The following is a 12852-nucleotide window of genomic DNA, read 5'->3' as shown; positions in this document are numbered from 1 at the left end:
CTGCTCTGTGGTCAGACAGCTGATCTTGGCCAGGAGAGAGTCAGCCTACAGGGACCGGTGTGCCTTGGGCGTGGTGCGCAAAAACTCATAATTGCGGCGCAACACTGAAATCTTTGTTTGAACATAATGTTTTAGCTCTGTGATGTTAGGGTAGACAAATGAAAGGGTGATTTGATGACCCTGCACTTTATACTCTACTGCCCTATGCTTTGTCACCCCTGACACTTGACTGTTTTGCATTATGTCACATTAGCTTTCATGTTGTTTCCTGTCAGATATAAAAGGCTGGTGTGAATTTTATTGAAACCTTAAACCACGTGCGGAACTTTTTTTCTCCCCACCTGGCCTTGGCAAAAACAGTTGCTGCGGCGGAATGCGAGTATGTACACAAAGGCGGGAGGAGATGATGTGTTAATGCCAAAGTGTTTCGCAAGCAACACTCAAAGTCATCAGAATGTTCACTGCGGACTTGTTTTGGCTGACACGCTGCTCTTTTACAATGTACAGGTGTCGAGGAGGGGGAAAAGGCGTCGGGCAGAGAGGTGAGTCGGAGGGCTTGTAGTACTATGGGCGAGGTCTGCCTGCTCATTCTGATGGCGTAATGGGAACTGCCAGGTGTGGGCTTAATTACAGCGCCGAGTGCATGGCAAAGATGATTGGTTCTGTTTTCCTTCTGGGACTCACAAATTAAGTGATGTGTAGGATCCAATGTTTTAAAGCCATATGAAAGTGGAAGATTTGCATCAGGGGCAGGAACGAAATGAGACCTGATTTAATAATGAAAACACAGAATATGAATGCATTCTTATTTCGTTCTCATCCATTCTCCAAAGGTGCCGTAAAACACTCAATCATAATAAAAACGTACTCATGAGATTATCATTTGGATGATTCGGTCACATCAGCTGTACATTCAGCTTGTTTTAGCCTTTGTCTATATTTCCTTGAAGTATTTTTGTGAACAAATCCAGTTGAATTTCCCTGGGTACAACAGAAGTCACCAAACTTTTTAAAGCTGAGTGCTAATTCTTTATAAGGTACACTGATTTATGCGAAAGGCTATCAGTTTGACACACACTTCTGAAATAATAATAATAATGCATCAGATTTAGGTCGTGAGTTTGTTTCTCAACCCTTGAGTGACTTTATTTTTTAATTTGGGAGTTGGTTTTGCTACCTACTAGAAAACCTAGTACTTTTTACTCTATATTTTTTTCAAAACATGTGTTACTTTGTTCAACCTCTGCAAATTCAGAATTTCAGACGACAAAATATGGAGAATTAAAGTCAACTGCGGTTGCGAAATTGATTGATTGAGATCTTGGGGTCATAACAGGTTAAATAACCAGTGACAGCAACAGCACAGTGAACCAGGGAGCATTAATGACGATGGCCATAGATTCTGAGAAGCAAAAAGCTAGCAAAACATGTTTTAAACAAACTGTTTGACACAGACAAGTGCTCACTCCACAGCGACCAAATTAACTATTGCGCAAGTAGAGAGTTTATAAATGTACTTTGTGTACATCTGTTAATAATAATAATAATAATGCATCGGATTGATATAGCGCTTTTCTAGACACTCAAAGACGCTTTACAATGGAATGGATACATTATTCATGCACTCACACATTCACACTATGGTGGCGGTAAGCTACTTAAGTAGCCACAGTTGCCCTGGGGCAGGCTGACGGGAGCGTTGCTGCCAGTGTACGCCTATGGTGTAGATAAAGCACTATATAGGTCTTCTACATTTATTGTTTAGGTCAAATTAGATTTGTTTTTTTCAGGAAATACTGTACATGTTTTTCTACTCGTACATACGTCACATTAAGTTATAAATCCAACCAGAATGAATTCGCTGACATAGACATGATTAGCGAATCAGCATTCTAGGACCAAGTCCAGGCCCTAGATAAAATTGTACATAAATTTAGAAAGTTGCAAACACATTGCACTGTCCTTATCTTTGTTAATTTTTCAAGAGGTTTACCCTGTGAGCCAGCACTGATTGTAGCCCTTTGATGGTCATGTAGTGCGGGTGTAATGCATTGTGCTTGGCTGCCTCTTCTGAAACATTTAACTAATGACATTAATGTTCCGAGTGCTCCGGCTCTTGGCCGTGCCAAGGGAAAAAGGTGCGTGTGTGTGTGTGTGTGTGTGTGTGTGCGTGTGTGTGCGTGTGTGTGCGTGTGTGTGTGTGTGTGTGTGTGTGTGGTGGTGGTGGTGGTGGTGGTGGTGGTGGTGGTGGTGGTGGGGGTGGGGGTGGGGGTGCGGGTGATGAAGAGTGGAGCTAACTGCGCAGAAGTGAGATTACTGCAGATGGCACTTGTTTTACTTTTTGCCCGGCCATCTGGAGTTTACTTAAACTGATGACTTCATCAAACACTTGCCCACCAGCCAACTATGGCACTCGTCACATGCATGCACATATACAAACACACACAAGCTACAATGAGTGGAGCTGTGTGTTATGCCTCTTGAGAATGTGTTTACAACGTACTTGTGTGCAAGTTCCTGGTATTTTTACGTTTGGCACGTTTTATCCCACGAATGTACACAAATGTGTTCCTAAGTACCAAGCCTGTAAAAATGTCACCAAAATGTCTCTTCAGCTCTCATTAAGAGTGACATAATACTGGCATCATCTAAACGTCCCTTAGTGTTTTCCAACTCTTCTGTCAGCTACATAAAAACTTCAGTCCCTGCACTTAGGACTCAGCAATTCCTATTCCAGTGTTCCGGTCACCAGGTGAAACTCAAGAGGAGTCATTTGACTTAATTTACTTGGAAAAGTCTTTTTGTGACACCTGTGCTTGAAGACGAAAGCAAAGTACGACTGCGGTCTAAACCTCTCGTCGAGCCACATATTTTCCCTAACAAGTTCATAAAAATTGAGTGATGTTAAGACTAACCAACTCAAGTAGGTGATGTACTTTTTTCCAAAACACTGAGATGTGTTGTGGCCAAGGTACAGTCAATTCTTTCAGGGGTTGTATTATCATTGAAGTACATTCGCCATGCAATGGAAAATTGTAGCCTTTTGACACACAATAATGTATTCTTGTCATGAACTTAAAAAGTTGGGCTGGAATGACACTGGGCCCAAGTGTTGATTTTGTGCCTGAGTCACATCTCATGATACATATCCATTATCACCATGTTCACATTTGCTGAACTGAACAACAAACACAGGTCCATTAAAGATGCATTGCGGAATTGAAAATGTTGAAGATGTTTCTACATAACGCATGCTCCACCAATTCTGAGTACATAGAGCCCTGACTTTTTAACTGCGACTGCGCCTATCAGCTTGTTTCTTCCCTTCAATGTGCGGAGTTTGGGGTGACCACTCCACAGTTTCTTGGGGTAGGAGAGGGGTGGAGTAGTGGAGAACGTCATGCGCGCCCCCACGAAACATGTAGTGTTGTGTTAACTAGCGTACAACAACAATCAGGATGGAAACTCAAAAAAACAAGAAGAGGCCGGCTTCGAAAATAGCCCAAACTCCAGCTCAGACTCCAAGAAAACTGAACAAATTTATTTGAGAGCACGTTCCCGCATGCGCACAATGCACGAGCTTGACACAGATAGTTATCCTTTGAGCCAGAAGTGGCAGTTGACAGAAACATTTTTGAAGTAAATGACAATCAAAACGTGAATATTAAACAACAGAACAATAGGAACTCGAAGAATAGGGCGGAAGCAGTCTGTATCCAATTGTGACTGTTAGCGAGTCATTTTACTATGATTGTCTCATTTCATAACCACAATGTTTTATATATGAATTGTCAGGTTTATGGAAATAAATTCCATGTAAATAGTTTGAAAGAACAGTGAGAGTAGATTGTAGAACACTGCCAAGCCAAGCCCAAAAAACAAAGCTCACAGATCAACAATACCAAGATGAATGTAGTCATCTGAAAACCGCTGGAAAAAGGTAAAGACATCCATCCATCCATCAGTGGGCACTCAGGATTGCTGCAAAGTTACCCAGAAGCATCGCACTCAAAATGTTTACAAACAAGCACCATACAAATAATAATTCAGGTTAAGGTCAAACCATGTATCACCTTTAGAGGGTCATGGACCTCTCAGAGTATCTGGGATGAATAAACTTGCATCCATTCAAACCTGGCCAGAAAACCAAAGATCTTCTGAAAGTCAATTCTAGTCTAGACAGTTGATTCAAAAATTACTTGACCCTAATTGCATTAGCCACGTTTGGGGTTCACAAGCCTTCAAGCAATACAGTATACTTGACATTAACCTACTTAAAGAGACAGTGTGTAAAAAAATGTCTGCCATCTATTGGTGAACTAATAGAATGCAGCAACCTAAGTTCGAGAGTGTATATTTTGAAGCACTACGGTTACGTTTGCTAAGTCTGTCTCCTTTGCGTATCTGTAACAGAAAGATGGCGACGAAACATATCAGCATCCTGTAAGGTGCGGTGCAACTTTTGTATTATAATTAGCGATTACTGGACCTACGATTATATTAAAAATGTACATTGATGTGACAGAACTTTTTTTTGTGCATATTATTGAAATTAAGAGTGGGTTTTTAAAATGAATGAACATTGAAAAATAAAAATTCAACACACTGTTGCTTTAAGGTAGGAGCTTAATTTGGACATCCGCTTCGTGCCATTTTCTCTGCTCATACTCTCATGTTGCATATTTTAACTAAGCCACATTGGAGGAATAATCTATTGTGTAAATTAAACCTTGTAAGTGTGAATCCAGGTATAGCAATCTTGAGTTGCATTCAATGACGTTGACTTATGCACTGAAAATGGAGAGAAATAATGTATGTCTCTGAGATTTGGTTGAAACCGTGTTTTTCAACACATAAGGCTGAGAACATAGAACGGCAATAGCCATGTTTATTCATCTTTTTCTGGAGTTTTATAGGCGTGCTGAAAGGTTAGTGCTTGGTCAGACGAGTGCATGGAGGAATCTATTTGTGGTGGTCAAGGGCTTTTCAGGTTGAAGTCATTGTTCTTTAGCCAGATTTTTCATTGTGAGTAGTGTTTACATTTGGTGTTATTGGTAGAAGCATCTGTATTTTTTACCCCTAAAGTAAATTACACATGTCCGCAATGTCACATAATGTAAATTGTTGTTTAAAGCAATGCTGTAAGCAGTCTTTTTTTTCTATAAAGAAGATATAGAATTAAGTGCTTGTTGACCAGCACCGGAGGTCATTTTGCTTGTATTTATGCCAATTTTTATTTTTGTGGAATAAAACTTGAAACCTTCATTCTGAATTACAGTCTATCCAAATCCTACAAGAGCTCATACAGCAACTGTCCAAGAAGTGCGAATTAGCGCCAACTGGACTGTGGTGATGATGATGATGATGATGATGATGATGATGATGATGATGATGATGACCTGAACAATTGGTTTCCAAAGCTGTGTCCATTCTTTTTCTGCCACATTAGGAACTGAGAGCTAAGAGCTGGGGTCGGCAGGGACAGGACAAACGTGGGCTTTGGGTGCTGAACAACCTCTCCAGATGCTGCTTGTTTGGCTCGTGCACAATTTTAATGCTGGAGAGCAAACATACAGTACAGGAAAAGAACATGTTGATTACAGGCTGGCAAGCAGCTTTCACTGCAGCTGCAGTGCTTAAGAAGGGGTGGTTCAGCAGTGCCGGGAACCAGAAGTGCAAAGACTGTAAATTTCTGCCCGGGATTGGTGTAATATTAGCATAATTACCTGAATTTTCTCATATATTATTAACAAGTTATGAAAGCAAATAAATATGATTTACTGGAACTGCACTTCAAATTAAATTAGAAGCGACATATTTGGGATGAAGATACTGTGACTCTTGTCAAAGAGCATACCGTCAAGACACTTCTTCTCTTTAAACACATGGCACTTAGGTCCCCTTCTCTGCATTTTCTTTATAAAATTACATGATCTTATCCAGTCTGGAGGAAGAGTTTGAGGTTGCCTAAGCAAGAAAGTTAAAACGCTTTCCAAAGCATTTCTCTCAGCCCGCTCACCCACGAACAAAGCCTTTGGTCAAATGGTCAAGGTTTCACTTCCTAATTACCTTCTCTTGGGGCACAATGGCTAGACCGCTGCCTCGCCCAGGCCATTCTAGGATTTTGCATTCTTTCCCAGGCAACAGGCCTCCACTACATGGATTTTGGGATTCTAAGGAAGTGCCAGACGTGTGGTTAAACACGGCTGAGTTGACACAGCATGTATATGTTTCACATATCATTCCAATGACAAGAAATAATGGTTCAAGCAAAGAAAATTGCGCCAGTGATCACTGAGCTGTTTGTGACAACATTGCATTTTGTCAAGAAAAAACGTAAATCTGATTATTGCCTAATTCCTCAAAAGTATCAAATCGGATTTGCATTAGATCACATTCTTGCTACTATTTTCTAGCTCTTTTTCAACTTTAAGCTAATTTTTCGATTTATACACAACAAGACTTTTTAATCCTGTTTTACCCCAGGTGAGAGGTTGTGAAAAGTTCATACATAGGGCCTAGAAAATCTGAATTATGCCTGTACTGCCGAAAATGGGAAACACCTATAGTAGAGACAAAGAAGATCGAAAAAATACAGACGAAAAGTGTAATGAAATGTAGCAAAATAACTTCTCAATGAGAAGAGCGCTAAGTGATTTTCATTGCCGCTCCTCTACCACCCAGGTCAGTCCCAAGAACACCCAGACGGGAATTCCTCCCCAGCTTATCTCACCGGCCCATCGACTGCCACCACCATGGAGGAGGAGTGGAGGGAGTTCTGACTGAGGCAAGGGTCAAAAGGGTAAGAGGGGGGGTCTCCTCCCCAACTTGGATTAGAGGTCAGAGGAAACCTGTTGTCGGACTAAGCAGTTCATCACCGTTTCCAGCAACTGTTGTGGAAGATAGCCGTCAATGGAGCACACGAAAAGCTTCTGCCTGTGGCGAAGCTGCAGGGCTTTGCTTGAGTAGCTCAGGAACAACGGGTTAGTAAACAGATAATGGATTAAACATATTAACTATCTGTCTGACTCCTACTGTTCATTTCAGCCTGAGACTGTGAAAGACATGGGGAGTGCCAAGGGGGTAGCGGCAGTGTGAATTAATGCTTCATTAGGTCTTTACAAATATAAGCCAATGCTTTTCCAGTCGAGGAGCCACTTGCTCACTGTTAAAATCCACTAAAGCTTTCAAGACTTCAAGAACAGTAATGCCAACTTCTTTGTAGATTATAATTGCTGCTCAGATAACATTGTTGCTGTAACACCCTCAAAATCTAATAAGAATCACATGTTTAAGACATCCAATGAAGAGTATATTGAAAGTATTTGATTTGGATTCCAGTACAAAACGCGCGGATTTTCACAGACGTTTAAAGTGAATAGGACATGCATGATTTGTACAAATTGTAATATGTTACAGTATATTAAACAATATAATATATATGTTGCAATGAACAGTTCTTTGAGTCAATGGAATTGTATTTCATGGAGTTTGAATGACGTTTCAAAACATCACGAGGTAAGTACGGACAAGAATGCATATTAAGAAACGGCCATTGAATTCTTCCTGGCGGTGTGTGTACATGTGGTTTTTCCTACTCACTTATTTAAATTTTTTAATTCATTTGGATTATGCCTTCACGTTGCGTTGCTGTCTTTTGTTCGAAGCAACGGAAGCATGTTTCCATTCCGCAGAGATGCATTTTTATGTAAAAAAAACGGAGGCATAGGGTGTGTTTCCATTAGCCTCAGTTTTGCGCAAAAGGCAAGCTGGTAATGGAAACACGGGATTTTCGAAAAAAGTCTCAAATATTGCAAACAAGTTATTACACCCTCATTAGGTGGTTTTTGAGAGGTGTCGAAATATAAGTATTTCACAAAAGTGTAATGGAAACACTTTTTGCGCATTCCCTGTAGTCATGTGACCACCGCCCGGTCACGGAGTAAAGGAAGTAGGAAGCATGGAGCCACACATGGTCTCTTCATAACTCCTCACTTTCCTTCTCTTCCGCGATTTGATATGAAGAGCAGCAATTAGGGTTAGCTTTGCATCAAGACATTAGCTTTCGGCTAATGTTCTTCAATACTCCCTCAACGTAACACTTGCTTATATGTATGTATATTAATGTAAAATATTTGGATATATATCGCCTTGATGGTCATGTATCAGGATACATGTGTATTGTGATACACATTGTATCGTAAAGTTGTTGGTAATGCACAGTCCTATTGTATACCATGTATTGGTATCTTTGTGATCAAGAAGTGATAAGACTGCTCAACATTTGACACATCTGGACCTCAATAACGACATGAAGTTGACTTTACAATCTGTTTTTAGTTTTGACTGAATATAGTAGTACAGTAGAAGACATGTTTTTTCAGATTCTGTTTGTTTTTTCTGATGTGGTTGTAGGAGTGTCAAACTCATTTTTGTAACATGCCACATCATTGTTATAGTTTCCCTTATGACAGTGAACCCACGTAAATCAAATCTAAGAGCATCATATTATCACATACACACAACTAATTGATGGATAGCTAGTTCTGAAATCAGAAGCTAGTAAAAAAGATTGTTGAATTATTTTTAAATTATTTAAAAGGGTTAACAAAAATGCTTGCAATATATTCAACAATTTTAAAAGTGAAGACAATTTGCAATGTTGTACTTAGCAAGAAACATGAAGTTTATGCACATGATTTGCCTTTACGGGCCAGATAAGATGAAGAAGCGGGCCGGATCTCGCTCTCGGGCCTTTGAGTTTCACCCCGTGGTTTACACAGACCAAACTCTGCAAACAGGTTACAGTCCTGTAAATGAACCTCTCAGTTATAGCAAAGCATGTGCTATGACTTAAAATATAAGCTGCTTTTGTGCACCACAACAATATTCCATTTAGTATGAATACATAAGTTAAGGTAACAGCACCTTTTACTGTTTGCAGACTTGCCTATAAGTCTACAAAATGCCCTTATAAAGTTAAGGAAATGCCAAAACTTTTGTGATTGACACCATTCTTTATAGGATTTAGGTTAACCATTAGCTAATTTTTTGTTAAATCCGCAGTACCACTCTGTGACCCTGTTCTTGGCTGGGCCCATTGGAGATGAAAGGTGAAGAGGAGGGCAAATCGGTTATCAAGTCAGAAACGCTCATCGTCAGCTCCCTACTCTGACTTCAACACACACACACACACACACGCACACACACACACACACACACACACACACACACACACACACACACACACACGCACACACACACACACACACACACACACACGCTAGTGTCCCAAGCTCTGGTGATCTCTATTGTGATATGTTTTTCAAGTTTGCGGCTTCTGCTCGGTTGTAATTCTGATGCGTGATGTTGTTGTTGTTTTTTTAAGTCAATGAAGTGATTTGTTTTTTGTTTTTGTTTTTTAAATAACTAGTCTCATTGGCTGGTGGTTCAAGGAATGTTTAACCAAAGCCTTGAGCTTCATGTGCCACTTTGGAATCTGCTACATAATGGGAGGTTAACACCAGTGTTTTTCTTTTTTAAGGTTCACAGCAGAACACCTACTGTTGAAAGCAAATCGGTGCGTACTGAACTGTACCAAACTGTTTCACTTTTTGAAAATGTGGTTACAGTTAGGGCTGCACACAAAGTGATGCACAGGTGCGAATGCACACTGGACATGGAAAATTATGCTTCAGTTCAAGTCCATCGCTGTGTATAATGGGCAGAGAGTTCGACTGGACTCGAATTTCATTGTCCCGTTCGTGAATGACTTCTTCAAACAAAAAAAGTGAACACAAGGAATGAAATCATTTCATAAACTGATTTGTTCCTTTCTCAGTTCAATTGAGTTCAGCTGCGCGCATGTGCACACGAAACACCCCTGCAAACTCCAGCATGCCAATCAAAATGCCTAACCGGTCTGTGGTGCAAAAATGATTGGGGAGCAGACCACTGCCCTAGAGAACTGCGCCAAATCAACTCAATGCATAGACCTATAACGTAAATCAGGGGTGGGCAATTCATTTTTCGCAGGGACCATGTGCTAACATGAAACCGTTGTTCCGCGATGCTCCAACATGCTAACTTCCGTCCATCCATTTTCTTAACCGCTTATCCTCACAAGTGTCACGGGGGCGCTTGGAGCCTATCCCAGCTGGCTTCGGGCAGTGGGCGGGGTACACCCTGAACTGGTTGCCAGCCAATCCAGGGCACAACATGCTAACTTTAATTGTGTCAATAACAAGCTGCCACTTGGGGTATATCTTATAATTAGGAAATTTAAACGTAAATTTAAAGTTTAAATATAAAAGTATTACATCACATTTAATCAACTTAAAAAAAAAAATCTGTGTCCGAGTCATTCTACCAGTGCCACTTGAGTCCACGTTTGATGAAGTGTTAAGTGTGTTTTTAAAGCTTGAAGGTTTTAATTTCATTATCGTTGTTAACATGATTGATATGAGTAAATACTATATTTTTGTGATATATTATTTTTAATCATTTTCATGAGTACATGGCCATTTTCACATGTCCGTGTTGACCAACATAACATTTGCATCCAAAATATCACCAAACACATTAAACATTTTTAATTAAAATTTATTATTTCTTTATTATTATTTAAGCGTGTCACTGATTCCATAATATATATATATTAACAATAAAATGTTAAAAATTGTATAATTTGTGTGCGTCCTTCAGTTTATCTTAACACCCCATCACACTTACCAGTTTTGTCTATACATTACCGACTGTTGCTTTAAGTGACATCACACAGAGAAAGTGACATCTTTGAACCTCGGGAGCAGCCAGGAAGAAAGAAAGCAAGTTCTGACATTCTTATTCATTCTTTTTTTTAATTAACAAAAGTGTCTAATGTCAAATTAATGCTAAAGCCAACAGATCATATAAAGACACCCAGTTTGTCCTTACCACCCCGTCACAGGGTCATCTTGTTAAAAAAAAAAGAAGAAAAAAAAGAGGGAAACGGAGTAAAATACTTCATGAATTAATGCTGAATAATAATGAATAATTCTTGTTTTGTGGACTAATCAAAGGGATATAGCTTTTATTTAAAATGTTGATGTTGATATATTTTTTTGTAAAAACAATGACACTAATGATGTGAATTCATATTTCATGGCTAATGAGCCTAAAAATATATATACAGTATATAAAAAAAAAACTAACTTATTGTCTATTGATGGTTTTAAAAGGACTTACTAGTAGCAAAAATTCTTATTTATTTTTTTATTATTATTAATTTAATGTACCATCACTCAGTGTAGGCCTACATATTGTCAGTGACGGGGTGCTACAAAATTGCTACAAGGTCTAAATAAAAAAGGGCATTATTAATAAAGATTTTATGCATGAGGTGGGAATATATATATATATATTGTAGTTCTTGAACTGTCGACATGCGTGTGCATCAAAATAAAAGCTGTGCATAGCTTTTTATAGAGGAAAACAAGGTACTGTGCTTGGATTTCTCAAAAAGACTAAATCAAGAAAAGTCCAAATAACAAAATTTAAAGTACCAAAAAACAAACAGTAGGAAAAAGACTCAACTCAGGCCCCGTCCACGGAGCAAAGCCGGCCTCGTTTCTCAAACAAATCTCGTACACACAGAAGCATTTCAAGACTTGCGTGTGTCCAAAAGAAGACGCTGAGTACATTTAACGGCTGTAATGTATATGCCAAGTCTGGAGTGACGTTGTATCGCAGAGTTAATGGAAAGGGAAGAAGACAAGCACTTTTTTTCCCTACCTTTATTGCAATCTACAGAAAAAAAGGGCTTTGCATGTATCAAACAACATGAAAAAGACAAACACAGGAGACGTGACAATGGCGGGTGATTCAAGTACAACACCGCTTGTTGAACGTGGGAATAAAGAAGCAAAATATTTTGCTGCAAAAGCATAAGCAAGCTAAGGAGGCTGCGCAAAACAACTACAACACGGCTATCCGCCATTTTTGTTGACAGACTGACGGTTCATCACTGGAGGAGTATCCTGCATATGGTGTCCAGACGAACGAGTACGGGGCGCGTTTTGGAATCTTCCCACTCTGTCGCCCAGTTTCAGAAGTGATCGGTTTCAAGCTCCGAAACCGCACCATCGTGTGAACGAACGGCCTAAACGGTAAGAAACTTGTGGGGATACATTGAAACTGGCTTTCGTGTGGACGGGGCCTCAGACAGGGACAGCAAACAAACAAACAGACAAACCCCAAAAACTTGAATGCAAGCAACTGACGAGACGAAAAACACCTGGACAAGACACAAGTGGCTTATTGGTAAACACAAGGGACTGGGATGATGAGCACAGGTAGACACAATAATGAGACAGATAAGGAAAAAATCACATTAAAACCAATTAAAAACTAAAATCAACACAAACCCAGATCATGATAGAAAAATTGTTATGTGCAGCCTGGTTATAGGAAATATATTTACAGTTTTTTGTTTGTTTTTTCCTCGAATGGATGATTCACGCATATAATATATGCCCCCGCCCCACACACACACACTTGGTGACAAGTTTGGTCAACTTTTTGTGCTTAAGTTTTCGATTTGTGATGGCTATGAATGTCTTTCAACAAGTCATACATCCTAAAATCTGGATAAATGAGGTAGGTCTACAAAAACTACAGATGTTTATCTTTCAGAAATGGGACTGATGACTGACAATTTATATAAATCAGAGGAGGGGTGGGGTGGCAGGCAGATTAAAAAAAAGGGATGGGGGAAGGGGAGAGCTTGTGATAGGCTATTGACTTTAAAACCTAATGCCCCCAGCCAAAAAATAACTACCGGTATGTCAATATTTCTCGCTCTCAAATGTTATC

General features: G+C 39.6%; 1 protein-coding gene across 5 annotated transcripts; it reads left to right on the top strand.

Moving 5' to 3' along the window:
• Positions 1 to 249: 249 nt before the first annotated feature.
• Positions 250 to 12569, top strand: LOC144057941 (uncharacterized). 5 transcript variants are annotated; one of them, XR_013295353.1, is made up of 4 exons: positions 250 to 379; positions 508 to 542; positions 6685 to 6802; positions 9067 to 10605. XR_013295353.1 is itself a non-coding variant. In XM_077575970.1 (3 exons), exons 1-3 carry the CDS (start codon positions 382 to 384, stop codon positions 12128 to 12130), a joined length of 420 nt encoding a protein of 139 aa, XP_077432096.1. In that variant the 5' UTR covers positions 256 to 381; the 3' UTR covers positions 12131 to 12569. The 5 variants fall into 5 exon arrangements, 1 of the variants encoding a protein (XP_077432096.1); XR_013295351.1 differs by having other exon boundaries at positions 6685 to 6983; XR_013295352.1 differs by lacking the exon at positions 9067 to 10605 and adding an exon at positions 6888 to 7021.
• Positions 12570 to 12852: the final 283 nt, after the last annotated feature.

Source organism: Vanacampus margaritifer, chromosome 9 (assembly GCF_051991255.1).
Source record: "Vanacampus margaritifer isolate UIUO_Vmar chromosome 9, RoL_Vmar_1.0, whole genome shotgun sequence".
Taxonomy (NCBI): Eukaryota; Metazoa; Chordata; class Actinopteri; order Syngnathiformes; family Syngnathidae; genus Vanacampus; species Vanacampus margaritifer.
This window is presented reverse-complemented; position numbering and strand designations above follow the sequence as displayed.